We start from the raw sequence: 14,195 nt of genomic DNA on the forward strand, positions 1-14,195 counted from the left end.
AGAAATAATAACTTCTAAACATTTAATAATGTTTTGGGAAATTTTTCCTACTCTTCTTTGCAGAATTCTTCAAGTTCAGAAACATTTTTAGTTCTTGCATGTATTGAATGTTTGAAATCTCTGCAAATTTTCAATAATATTTAAGTCTGGGGACTGCAAAGGCCATTCAAAATCCTTTATTTCTCTTTCCTTGTAAGTATTTCATATTTAATCTGGAGGTATTTTTCTGATTGTTGTCTTTCTGAAAGATCCAACCTCTTTTGAGCTTCACATTTTTCACTAGCTTGGGACATATTTTCTTGTTCTTCCTTCTACAAAAACTCTGAAGAATTCTTCCCTCTCTTCTACATGACAGCCCTTTGGATACTTGAATACAGCTGTCTTTTCTTCTCCAGCCTAAATATATCCATATCTCTAACCATTCGCTAAGTAAGTATTCACTTCCAGGATCTTTTTAATCTTACTTTGGATACAATCCAGTTTGTTCCTTCCTAAAATGTTTGTTCAGAACTGAATAGAATACGTTATTCTATGTGTAGACTGATTAGTTCAAAATGGAGAGGAATAGATAGCAACTCAGATGTAGCTTAAAGTTGCGCTTGCTTTTTTGGGAATTGTATTATTTTGTAGCTCATATTCAGTTTGTGATCTGCCAAGAAAACCAAATCTCTTTTTGCAAGTACCAGTGCCTAATATGATTACCCTCTCCCACCATGACCTTGATTTTTCCTATCCAAGTTTAACTTCCCGTTTATCTCTGTTGGTGTTCATCTTGATGGTTTTTACCCATTTTTTTTACCCTCTTAATCCTGTTTCTGTTCTCTAACGTGTTTACTGTCTCTTTTTGTTTTGATCTTGTAAATTTAATATTTTCTTTATCTGTCATCCAGGTTATTTATGTTGAATAGCATAGGGCATATACTGGAGCTTCGTAGTTCTTCATTTGACACTTCTACTGGATGTGGAGACGCTGATGTACACACATTGGATATAATTTTTCATCCATTTCTAAATCCATCTAAAAGCATTCCTCGTACATTTTACTGTTAATACATTAAACAAGGGAATGCCACAGATGCTTGACTTAAACTTGTTGAGCTATTTGCAGAGAATTCAGTTTATTCATACAGATACTTTACTTTCATCACATAAATACTGCTATTAGTGCATTCAGCAAAGAATATTCAACACCCTGTTTACAAAAAATGATACTTCAAGGCTATTCATTGTTCTCTGAATTGGCAAATTCATGTTTGCATTGAGAGAAATACAACTCATCTTTTCTCTAAATGTGTTTAGAAAATAATGGTTTTTCAAAATGTTTTTTCTTATTAGATTTGTTTATTTTTTGTGTTTAGTTATCTCTTTCACAATTGGCAGTGTTTACACATCACTTTAGGTCAAAAGCAAGTAAACTACATATATGCCTTAATGGAATATGTGAACTCTCAGTATATCTCCACGCTATTCCATTAAATTACATAATGTGTTATTTGAGCCCTTTTGGAGTCATTTATTCACAAGTCCTAAGTGTGACTATGGCTATAATAGTGTAAGTTGTTCAGATAGGGGGAGGGGAGAAGCTGCACTGCTTTTGTTGTTTGAGTACCTGGGAGGAAGGAGATACCCAGGGGATAATCCAACAATGATTGAGCCATTTAAACATTAAGCCAACTGTATGAAGTCTGCTTTTGTTTACAGTTTTCCATAAGAATATCTGTTCTTAATTTCAGCAAACATAAGTCTTTAAATGAGTGGCTTATTTTCTCTGTCATTTTCAAGCTTAGGTCCTTAGTTACTTTCATTATTCTATTTCTATTTTCTATTTTATTAGATTTATATACCGCCCTTTCCTGAAGGACTCAGGGCGGTTTACAGGGTATTTAAAAACCAAACCAATACAAAATACAAAAGTTAAAAAACAATTAACAATTACATTCTACTACAGAATTATATTTCAAATTGTTCATAGTTTCAAAAAAGGCTTTATTCTACTACTTCCAGGTTTTATCAAATACAACATTCATGACATCTCTGTTCCTCTTGTGAAGATTCTAGAGTTTTATAAGTCAGTCTCGAGAATGTGTAATATTGCGCATTGAAATTAATGTATTTTTGCTACTATTTTAATTCGATAACATTTTAAAGAAGTAATTTACAATGTAATACCAATATAGAGTGACTGTTTTTCATGATAAATGTAGTTCATGTTCAGCTCAGTTGCATTGAGATTTGAGCAGAAATATTGTTGGCTGTTTACTTTATAAAGTGATTCGGAGCCACCTTGATTTTGATATAAGAGGGGTGGGCTATATAAATCTTTGAAGTAAATAAATAAAATATTATTACTCTGCAAATCAGGAACTAGTCTTAAATATGCTAGATTCATTCACTTCTTTATCTTTGGTGAATTTCCCCTTTCTCTTCCTTTTTCAGCCCTGACCCTAGTTAGCATTACAACTGTTGTGACAGATTAATTATTAATGTTAGTAAGTCTTTAATTCTGAATCAAATTTGAAATAAGCTGAGCATGAGTCAATTGAAGTGTAATAATAATAATAATAATAATAATAATAATAATAATAATAATAATAATAATAATAATAATAATAAGTAAGTTGGAAGGGACGTTGGAGGTCATCTAGTCCAACCCCCTGCTCATGCAGGAAACCCTATACCAGGGGTGTCAAACTCAATTTCATTGAGGGCCGCATCAGCATTGCGGTTGCCCTCAGGGGGCCGGGTGGGTATGGCCAGGGTGGGCGTGGCCTACTGGGTGGGCATGGCTAAAGTGCATATGGCCTACTGGGTGGGCGTGGCCAGCTCTACATGGTTCGCATCAAGGGTGCCTATGAGGGACAGATCTGAGGGTCTTTGGCAAGAGGAGGGTCTCTGGGCCAGGGCCAAGGCAGTGGGGGCCGTTCCCTCACTGTTTCCAGGATGGCTTCGCGGGCCGCATCTGGCCCCCGGGCCTTGTGTTTGACATGTCTGCCCTATACCATTTCAGGCAAATGGCTGTCCAGTCTCCTCTTAAAATCTTCCAGTGTTGGAGCATTCGCCACTTCTGGAGGCAGGTTGTTCCACTGGTTAATTGTTCTAACTATCAGGAAGTTTCTCCTTAGTTCTAGGTTGCTTCTCTCCTTGACTAGTTTCCATCCGTTGCTTCTTGTCCTGCTTTCAGGTGCTTTGGAGAATAGCTTGGCTCCCTCTTCTTTGTGGCAGCCCCTGAGATATTGGAACACTGCTATCATGTCACCCCTCACCCTTCTCTTCGTTAAACTACACATACCCAATTCCAGCAACCGTTCCCTATATGTTTTAGCCTCCAGTCCCCCAATCATCTTTGTTGCCCTTCTCTGTACCCTCTCTAGAGTCTCAACATCTTTTTTACATCGTGGTGACCAAAACTGGATGCAGTATTCCAGGTGTGGCCTTACCAAGGCATTGTAAAGTGGTATTAGTATTTCACGTGATCTTGATTCTATCCCTCTGTTAATGCAGCCTAGCACTGTGTTGGCTTTTTTGGCAGCTGCAGCAGACTGCTGGCTCATATTGAAGTGATTGTCTACTAGGACTCCGAGATCCCTCTCATAGTTATTACTATTGAGCAAGGTACCACCTATACTATACCTGTGCATTTGATTTTTCCTGCCTAAATGTAGAACCTTACTTTTTTCACCATTGAATTTCATAATGCTAAAGCAGATGACAGAAATAATATTTATGTCATGGGATTGGCCATAGTAACTGTTCTAAAAATTTGATCCAGACATAGAAATTAAACATCAATTGATCGTTTAGTTTACACTTTGAAAAAAGGAACATAATTTCATTAGACCTTTGTTGTTGATTGTGATGATGATAATGGGATAATCTTTCTGTGTTTTTTTTTTAAATCTTGATATGTAAACTGCCTAGAACTGTCTTCATGATTGAGATAAGGTATAAATTAAGTGTATCAAATAAAGAAATCCCTTTTAGGGGTTATGTGTACTTTGTTTCTCATCCTCATGTATTCATACCATTGCCATGTTAAAAGACACAAAGACAAATCTTGTTTAGTTCAGCTTCTAATGAGTTTGTAGATATATCCATGTAGTTTTCTTGATAATAATAACTAATTTTTCATTACTTTCTTCTGTTTTATTTTTAAATTCACCCTAGATTATAACCTTGAGATTTTCTGGTAGCAACTCAGCTAAAGTGAAACCAGGTCTGAACACATTTAACTTTTTTGGGTTCAGCCATATTCAGTTAGTTACAGCCACCTCTTCTGCTCCAAATCCACTTAATTGAGACAAATGCTTGAACAGATATGCTACCTCAATTCCTTATAACATATAATATATAACATACAGTTGGTTGTGACAGTATATATTTATTGTAAATATTTATCTTTCCCATTTGATTTAAAATAAAAAGCTCATTGTGATTTAAAATTCAATCAATATATTAAATATATTAAAAATTATACTCGTCCCAGCTTCTGCCAACCTAGCAGTTTGAAAGCACGTAAAAATGCAAGTAGAAAAATAGGGACCACTACGGTGGGAAGGTAACAGCCTTCCGTGTGCCTTTGGCGTCTAGTCATGCTGGCCACATGACCACGGAGACATCCTCGGACAAGCGCTGGCTTTTCAGCTTTGAAACGGAGATGAGCACCGGCCCCTAGAGTCGGAAATGACTAGCACGCATGTGCGGGGGAACCTTTACCTTTACCTTTAGACTCTTTTGATTAACATTTATATAGAAGAAAACTCAATTGTATGTTTGAAGGATAGCAAGACTATAGTGGTGAGAGAAAGTGTGTGACCACTATCTGTAATTTTGCACTTCACTGACCTACAAGAACTCAATCTAATTCTTTTAAACAGGTAAAGAGATACTGCTTAAATAAACACCAGTATATATGAACTGGTTTGGCTTGCACTCATTGACGGAACAATGGATTCTGGATTGTACCAGCAAATTCTACAGAAGAATGTCAAAGTATCCATCAGTGGGCTAAAGCTTAAATGAAAATGAGTCATGCAGCTAACACCAATTCTAAACCTGCAAGCATTGGCTGAAGTAGAAGAAGTCTTGCATTTTGCAATAACCAAGCCTTGAGATTAAACAAATTAGAATGATGTGACATGAAGGCATGACTTGAAGCAAATAATTCATAGAAGATACAAAGATACAATGCAAAAAGTTGAAATAGTTTTGTAAAATAAAATGGGTGAAAATATTTCCAAGCTGATGAATCGGATTGAGCAAGAATATTGGAAACATATTGTTGAAATCAGCACTGCTAATAGAGATGCCACTATAATTAAATCTGCAGCTTCATATACGGTACTTTTCTCAACAATGACCATGAACGTTGATCAGAACCTGTTTAACGTTGATGAATTTCTAATCACACAATTTATAGGTAGTTTTAAAGGGGTTACAAACTTTATCTCACCACTAAATGTAATTTTCGAAGCATTTTACTCAACAAAATTCCTCAACATCCAGGTAGAAAGTTCATCTTATTTTCCAGCAGCATTTGGTAGCATGGAAGTGCTTTTTCAGTTAATCTGAATCAATGTGACAAATGGGTCAGGTAGCAAAGTAGCTATGCAGAGTTCCATATAAAATGGGTGGCTATATAAATAGTGTTATAAATAAACAAAAGTACTGAAACAACTTGTAAAAGATATTAGTGCTTTGGCAGTTAAAAGTGAGCTGCTTTGTTTATGTGTTGTTTGTTTTCCAAATACTTTTAAAAAGATAAACAGCAGTGAATCTGTGGGCATTTACAGATTTGTTGCTGTTTCAGTATATTTTTATTCACAAATTTATTACAGGATTTGTCAGCATTTAATATTTAAACATACTGAGTTCAAATGTGTCCAGTATATCAAGTATCATATATTTATATATGGAAAAATAAGATTTTAACAAAAATTCATATTGTTTACAGGAAAAGCTGTTTCAAAGTGCTGATGGTCATTCTTGATAGTTCCTGCTGAAGTGGATAAAATCTGAGACAGCATGGAGACAAAATAGACTTCATTATAGAAAAGTAAATACAGAAATTTGTTTGATATATATATTTTATGTATATATATAAAATGAGCTTGATTTGCATAACATAAATTTTAATATATTTTACTTTAAATGATCAAATTCCTGACACGCATCCGCTTTATTTTGTAAAGTACTATGGTTAATTAAAAATTGAATGTAAGAAAAGAAAAAAGGAAATAATGTTTGAATTGATGCTTATTATAGTATGCTGTGATTTAATAGTAGATCTGGACTAGATAAAAGCTTTGTGATTAGCAACTCTTCTAAAGAACTAAGAGTGGATTTTTTATAATGTATTTTATTTACTCTCTTGTTAAAGATTTCTTGGTGAAACAATTTACTTCAAAGAGTGCAGGATGACAGATCGTGGAATAAAATGGGCTTGTGAGTATTGTACATATGAAAACTGGCCATCTGCGATCAAGTGTACCATGTGTCGTGCTCAGAGACCTAGTGGAACTATTATCACAGAAGATCCATTTAAAAGTACTTCAAGTGATGTTGGTAGAGACTGGGATCCTGCAGGTATTGAAGGAGGCAGCAGTCCTTTGATATGTCCAGATTCTAGCGCAAGACCAAGAGTTAAGTCATCTTACAATGTGGAAAGTGCAAATAAGTGGTCATGTCACATGTGTACTTACTTGAACTGGCCTCGTGCAATAAGGTGTACTCAGTGCTTGTCTCAGCGTAGGACCAGGAGCCCGACAGAATCTCCTCAGTCTTCAGGATCTGGTACAAGACCAGCTTCTTTTCCTGTGGATCCTTGTGAGGAATACAATGATAGAAATAAATTGAATATAAGGACACAACACTGGACTTGTTCTGTTTGTACATATGAGAATTGGGCTAAGGCCAGAAAATGTGTCGTCTGTGATCACCCACGACCCAACAACATTGAAGCAATAGAACTAGCAGAAACAGAACAGGCTTCTTCAATAATAAATGAGCAAGAAAGAACGCGTTGGAGAGGAAGCTGCAGCAGTGGAAATAGCCAAAGAAGATCACCTCCCACCGCTAAACGAGAATCTGAACTGAAAATGGACTTTCAGAGAATTGAAGTGGCTGGGGCTGTTGGCAGCAAAGAAGAACTTGAAGTGGATTTCAAAAAACTAAAGCAAATAAAAAACAGAATGAAGAAGACTGACTGGTTGTTTCTCAATGCTTGTGTTGGTAAGTTTTATTTATTTCACTTGTAAGGCAAAAATATATACATACACATTGAGGTGCATGTTGGCAAATTTCATATAGAGGTAGGATTACAATAAAAGCAAAAAATTACAAAAATTTGCAAAACATTCATAAATATACCAATGAAGGAGAATATTTGTAGCTCAGGGCTGAAATGAGGGGTCCTTAGTGCTCTCAGAGCTTGCTTGTTTTCTTGCAAACGTTTCATTGCCCTAACTCCGTGGTGGCGGACCTATGGTACGCGTGCCACAGGTGGCACGCAGAGCCCTCTCTGTGGGCACACGCGCCGTTGCCCCAGTCCTAGCCTTCAGCTGGGTTTTATAAAACCTTTTCGCTATAGGCCTCCGCCACCATCTGCAAAAAAAAAAGGTTCAATCAATTTCAACTTCTCGCGGCAATCAACTTCTCGTGGGGAAAAAAAAGATCGAGCAAAGTTGGAATTGATTGATTGAACTTTTTAGTCCCACCCAGTCTGCCATTACCACCGAAGCCACACCCACCCAGTGGGTCACGCCCACCCAATTGGCCATGTCCAGCCAATTGGCCACTCACACCCAATGAACCACGCCCACCCGGACACCCAACGATACATAAGTGGGTTTTGGGTTGCAGTTTGGGCACTCGGTCTCTAAAAGGTTTGCCATCACTGCCCTAGCTAGTGCTACTAAGGAGGGCTGTGTGCTGTCAGTTTATATTCTGGTGTCTTGGCTGTCTGTGTGGGTGGGGGCGGTCTTAGGGATTCTTTGGTTGGGCAGTCCTAAAGAGCCATTAGTAAGCAGCCCAACCAAAGAACCTGTAAGACCACACCCACACAGACAGGCAAGACCCCAGAATATAAACTGACAGCAAACAGCACTCCTCATTACCACAGACGATGTTACCTAGTTAGGATAATGAAACGTCTGCAAGAAAACAAGGAAGCTCATGGAGCACCAAGGGCCCCTCATAAATATAGATATATTTTGTAGAAAGAAGAACAAATTCTGCTAACAGAATAGTCAGCATTTGTTAAGAATTTAGAGTTGTACTGCAGTTATAAAATACAATTTAACTCTATTTCTATTTTCTATCTAAAATCCTGTTATTCTTGAAATGGCAAGATGTATTTTAGAATTTGTTTTAGTTCTTAATCATTCATAAGCATGTATATTTCTCATAAGGCAAAAAATAAGGTGAAAAAATAGGCGGGTATCTCTTGAAGCATACTACCTCATTTTGAAATGCTGATCACTTAGTAAAATCTTTGTATTTCCTTAAGTAGTCTAGCATAGATGCAGGCAATATTTTTAGGTTAAGGATGCCTATAGTACACGGGTCGGCAACCCGCAGCTCTGGAGCCGCATGCGGCTCTTTCAGCCGTCTCCTGCGGCTCCCAGTCCTCCGCTGCCATGTACAGTCCAGAAAAAAAAGTGGCACTAAAAAAGTTCAACCAATCAATTCAAACTTCTCATGGAAAAAAAAAACTTGTGAAGTTTGAATTGATTGGTTGAAGTTCTTTGGTTTGTGGGACTGCCCACAAACCTCTTCTTCAGACTGCACGTGGTGGCAGTGGAGGAAGAGACGGGAGGACTGCTGGAAAGTGGGTCAGTCAGATGGGGCGTGTGGGGGTGTTGTTTCTGAGCAGCATATAGAGTCTTGGACGCTGCCAGATCCCCTCCTTCTTTCCCCCTTTTTCTCTTTCTCTTTCTCTCTTTCTGTGTGTGTGTGTGTGTGTGTGTGTGTGTGTGTGAGAGAGAGAGAGAGAGAGAGAGAGAGAGAGAAAGAGAGACCAAGTCTGTTGATTTTCCAGCGAGCTACCGCTGCCTCATCTCCTGCCCTTGCTGCCTCTCCTGTGGAGAGGCATTGTTTCCCCCCCTTGTATGTTTGTATGTGTGTGTCAGACCCGCGTGAACGGCTGGTAGAGGCAGCCGGCAATCTGGTGGTGTTTCTCCCCCTCGTGCATGTGTGTGTGTCAGACCCACGGGAACGGCTGGAAGAGGCAGCCGGCAGTCTGACGTTGTTTCCCCCCCTTGTACGTTTGTATGTGTGTGTCAGACCCATGGGAACAGCTGGTAGAGGCAACCAGCAATCCGGCATTGTTTCCCCCCTTGTGAGTGCGTGCATGCGTGCGTGCGTGCGTGTGTGTGTGTGTGTCAGAGCCACGGGAATGGCTGGAAGAGGCAGCCGGCAGTCCGGCGTTGTTTCCCCCCCTCGTATGTTTGTATGTGTATCAGACCCGCAGGGAACGGCTAGTAGGGAGGCGGCGTTCTGGTGTTCCCCCCATGTGTGTCGGGCCCACGGGGCTCGACACACAGAGAAGCACAAACGCCGGACTGCCGGCTGCCTCTTCCAGACGTTCCCGCTGGTCTGACACACATACAAATGTACAAGGGGGGGAAACAACGCCGGACTGCCGGCACCTCTACCAGCCGTTCCCGTAGGTCTCTCTTTCTCTCTCTCACACACACACATGCACGAGGGGGGAAACAATGCCGGACCGCCACCTCCCTAGCAGACCTTCCCTGCGGGATGTGCTGCCAGGAAGTCGGGTAGCCCGATGAGCACAGAGGAGCCAGCGGAGGCGGGCCAGCGACGCAGCGGGGATGAGGTGTCCCCGTGGCTTGCAGCACCAACAGGGTGAGGGATGAACCGGCATGGAAGCTGTGGGGAGAGGAATCCTTGCGGGCTGTGGTTCAGAGTGAAAGAAGGTGGTGCATAGCTGCAGGAGGCGCGGTGGCTCACCAGTAAAACCAACAGACTTGGAGGTGCCGCGGCTGGCCTTTCGAGGTGCCGCGGACCTCCATTGACTTCCATGGGGACACTTGGCAATTGGGGCCGATTGAAACTGCTGCAGGATGGCTTTGAGTGGCAGAGAGAGACACAGAGAGACGCAAACGCGTCTCCACAGGAGAGGCAGCAAGGGCAGGAGATGAGGCAGCGGTAGCTCGCTGGAAAAGCAACAGACTTGGTCTCCCTCTCTCTCTCTCTCTCTCTCTCTCACACACACACACACACACACACACGGAGGGGAAGGGGGGGAAAGAAGGAGAGTGTCTGGCTTTAAGTGCAGGATGGCTTTAAGTAGCAGAGAGAGGCAGAGAGATGCAAACGTGTCTCCACAGGAGAGCCAGCAAGGGCAGGAGATGAAGAGGAAGTGTCGGTGGCTCGCTGGTAAACCAACGGACTTGGTCTCTCTCTCTGTCTCTCTCACACATACACAAACACAGAGAGAGAGAGAGAGAGAGAAAAGGGAAAAGAAGGAGGGTGTCTGGCTTTAAGTGCAGGATGGCTTTAAGTGGCAGAGAGAGACAAGAGAGGCAGCAAGGGCAGGAGATGAGGAGTCAGCCTATGTCTGCACACGCACAGACTTAAATGGAGGCTTTCAAACCTGACAAGCATACACGTGGATATCTGCAACCGGTTGTTGCAAAAAATAGGATAAAACGGGGGAAAAGTGTGCGTGACTAAAGACCCCCACTTTTCCTTTCCTTCTTCCTCTTTGGCATGGTTGACTTCTGCTCCTCCAATCCTGGCTGCTCCTCGCGGTCCCTGCCTGCCAGCCGCTGCATTCAACTTTTATTTGCTTGGTAGACTGGGGAGAGAGGCGCTCCCCCGCTTCTTTCCACTCCTGCCATGGCGATTTCCTCAGAGCGGGGAGCAGCTGCCTGCTGGGCAAGCCCCGAAAGCTTTCTTCCTCTCCCCGATCTTGCCTTACTTGCTCGTCCTCTGATGTAGGCTTCTGCTGGGTTTCGTCAACCCGTTTTATTTTAATCCCACCATTGCCTCCCTCTTTCGCAAAGCCTCGGAAGATTCTTTTCCCCGTCGGCCTCCTCCGCTTCTTTGGAACCTTCACAAAAGGCGGAAAGAAGAAAGTCCCAGAGAGAGAGAGCGCAGGGCGGGGGGAGAGCAGTCTTTTCTGAGGGAGGAAAAGCCAGGACGGCGGAGCCGTCCATACCAGAGGTGGACGGGGGCAGGGATGGTGCACGTTTTGCCTTGTTCTGCACATTTTGCGGCTCCCAGTTTTTTGTGTGTGTGACGGAACCGGTTCCGAGTGGCTCTTTTGCTGTTTCAGGTTGCCGACCCCACTATAGTATTATGCCATGTCTCCAATGGCACATCTTCCATCATGGATGTAAGGACTTATGAAGGCGTACAGAATCCTTTTTTTTCTTACACACAGGTAATTCCCAACTTGTGACCACAATTGGGACTGGAATCTCAGTCCTTGAGCAAAGTGGTCATTAAAGCGAGACATCATGTGACTGCTTTGCTTAACAGTCCCAGTCTCAGCACTTTTAGTTGTGGTCATTAAGAGATCATTCAGGTCATTAAGTGGATGGAGTTCCAGATACGGAGTATGAGGTGGAGAAGTGCCTTGGGGGCGGGGAGGCAAACTTTGGGAGGCTCTGCTCAGGAGTTGAAAATGTTAGCTGCCAAAATCCAAGCAGGAATTTTAGCTCCTGAGCAGAGAGACACTTACATGCGGCCTATGTTGGCCCTCCCAGGGCTTCCCTCACATCCCTGATTCACCTTATGCACCTTTTGTTACTGTGATGCCTCTCTGCTCAGAAGCTCTGCCAATTGTGAAAATTTGAAAATAAATTACAAAATTGTTATTGTTAGCTGCGAAGTCGTGTCCGACCCATCGCGACCTCATGGGCAACGTTCCTCCAGGCTTTCCTGTCCTCGACCATCTTCTGGAGTCCCTTTAAGCTCACGCCTACTGCTTCAGTGACTCCATCCAGCCACCTCATTCTCTGTCGTCCCCTTCTTCTATTGCCCTCAATCTTTCCCTGCATTAGGCTCTTCTCCAGTGAGTCCGTCCTTCTCATTAGGTGGCCAAAGTATTTGAGTTTCAACTTCAGGATCAAGAGGCTCTTTAGTCCTTCTTCACTTTCTGCCATTAGAGTGATATCATCTGCATATCTTAGGTTGTTGATATTTCTTCCGGCAATCTTAATTCCAACTTTTGATTCATCTAGCCCTGCCTTTCTTATGATGTGCTCTGCATATAAGTTAAATAGGCAGGGTGACAGTATACAGCCTTGCTGGACTCCTTTCCCAATTTTGAACCAATCAGTGGTTCTGTGTCCAGTTCTCACTGTTGCTTCTTGATCAGCATATAGGTTTCTCAAGAGACAAATAAGATGGTCTGGTACTCCCATCTCTTTAAGAACTTGCCACAGTTTGTTGTGATCCACACAATCAAAGGCTTTGGCATAGTCAATGAAGCAGAAGTAGATGTTTTTCTGGAACTCCCTAGCTTTCTCCATGATCCAGCGTATGTTGGCAATTTGATCTCTAGTTCCTCTGCCTCTTCGAAATCCTGCCTGTACTTCTGGTAGTTCTGGATCCACATACTGCTGGAGTCTAGCTTGTAGGATTTTAAGCATAACTTTACTAACATGTGAAATGAGTGCAATGGTGCGATAGTTTGAACATTCTTTGGCACTGCCTTTCTTTGGAATTGGAATGTAAACTGATCTTTTCCAATCCTGTGGCCACAATTGAGTTTTCCAAATTTGCTGGCAAATTGAGTGTAGCACTTTTATTGCATCGTCTGTTAAGATTTTGAATAGCTCAGCTGGAATACTGTCACCTCCACTAGCTTTGTTGTTGCTCAGCTTTTCTAAGGCCCACTTCACTTCACATTCAAAGATGTCTGGCTCGAGGTCAGTGACCACCTCATTGTGGTTATCAGGGACATTAAGCTCGTTCTTGTATAGTTCTGTGTAATTTTGCCACCTCTTCTTAATCTCTTCTGCCTCTGTTAGGTCCCTGCCATTTTGGTCCTTTATCATGCCCATTTTTGCATGAACGTTCCCTTTATCTCTCCAATTTTCTTGAAGAGATCTCTGGTCCTCCCTATTCTATTGTTTTCTTCTATTTCTTTGCACTGTTCATTTAAGAAGGCATTCTTATCTCTTCTAGCTATTCTCTGGAATTCTGCATTCAATTGGGCGTATCTTTCTTTTTCTCCCTTGCCTTTCGCTTCCCTCCTTTCCTCAGCTATTTGCAAAGCTTCCTCAGACAGCCATTTTGCTTTCTTGCATTTCTTTTTCTTTGGGATGGTTTTTGTTGCTCCCTCTTGTACAATGTTGCGAATCTCTGTCCATAGTTCTTCAGGCACTCTGTCTATCAGATCTAATTCCTTAAATCTATTTGTCACCTCTACTGTATATTCAACAGGGATATGATTTAGTTCATATCTGAGTGGCCTAGTGCTTTTCCCTACTTTCTTCAGTTTAAGCCTAAATTTTGCAATGAGAAGCTCATGGTCTGAGCCACAGTCAGCTCCTGGTTTTGTTTTTACTGACTGTATAGAGCTTCTCCATCTTTGGCTGCAGAGCACATAGTCAATCTGATTTCTGTGTTGACCGTCTGGTGATGTCCATGTGTAGAGCCGTCTCTTGGGTTGTTGGAAAAGAGTGTTTGCTATGACCATCGTATTCTCTTGACAAAATTCTATCAGCCTGTGCCCTGCTTCATTTTGTACTCCAAGGCCAAACTTGCCTGTTATTCCAGTTATCTTTTGGCTTCCTACTTTAGCATTCCAATCCCCCATGATGATAAGGACATCATTTTTTGGTGTTAGTTCTATAAGGTGCTGTAGGGCTACATAGGACTGGTCAATTTCATCCTCTTCAGCACTGGTGGTTGGGGCATAGACTTGGACTACTGTGATATTGAATGGTTTGCCTTGGATTCGAACTGAGATCATTCTGTCATTTTGAGGATTGTATCCCAGTATTGCTTTTCCTACTCTTTTATTGACTATGAAGGCTACTCCATTTCTTCTGAGGGATTCTTGCCCGCAATAGTATACCTGATGGTCATGTGAATTAAATTCACCCATTCCTGTCCATTTTAGTTCGCTGATTCCTAAGATGTCGATGTTCAGTCTTGTCATCTCTTGTTTGACCATGTCCAGCTTTCCTTGATTCATGGATCTTACATTCCAGGTTCCTATG

At 41.6% G+C, this 14,195-nt stretch overlaps 1 protein-coding gene across 2 annotated transcripts in view; it reads left to right on the forward strand.

The window, feature by feature from the left end:
- ZRANB1 (zinc finger RANBP2-type containing 1) overlaps nucleotides 1-14,195 on the forward strand; it is a 56,323-nt gene that overhangs the window by 9,618 nt on the left and 32,510 nt on the right. The window contains exons 1-3 of one of the 2 annotated variants that reach the window (XM_081329553.1): nucleotides 5,037-5,337; nucleotides 5,951-6,052; nucleotides 6,377-7,227. In XM_081329553.1, coding sequence (XP_081185679.1) covers nucleotides 6,414-7,227 — 814 coding nt within the window. In that variant the 5' untranslated portion in view covers nucleotides 5,037-5,337; nucleotides 5,951-6,052; nucleotides 6,377-6,413. Of the gene's footprint in view, nucleotides 1-5,036; nucleotides 5,338-5,950; nucleotides 6,053-6,376; nucleotides 7,228-14,195 lie in introns of those variants that run through there. The other variant, XM_081329552.1, reaches the window with a different exon arrangement.

Source organism: Vipera berus (genome assembly GCF_964194415.1).
Source record: "Vipera berus genome assembly, chromosome: 5".
NCBI lineage: Eukaryota > Metazoa > Chordata > Lepidosauria > Squamata > Viperidae > Vipera > Vipera berus.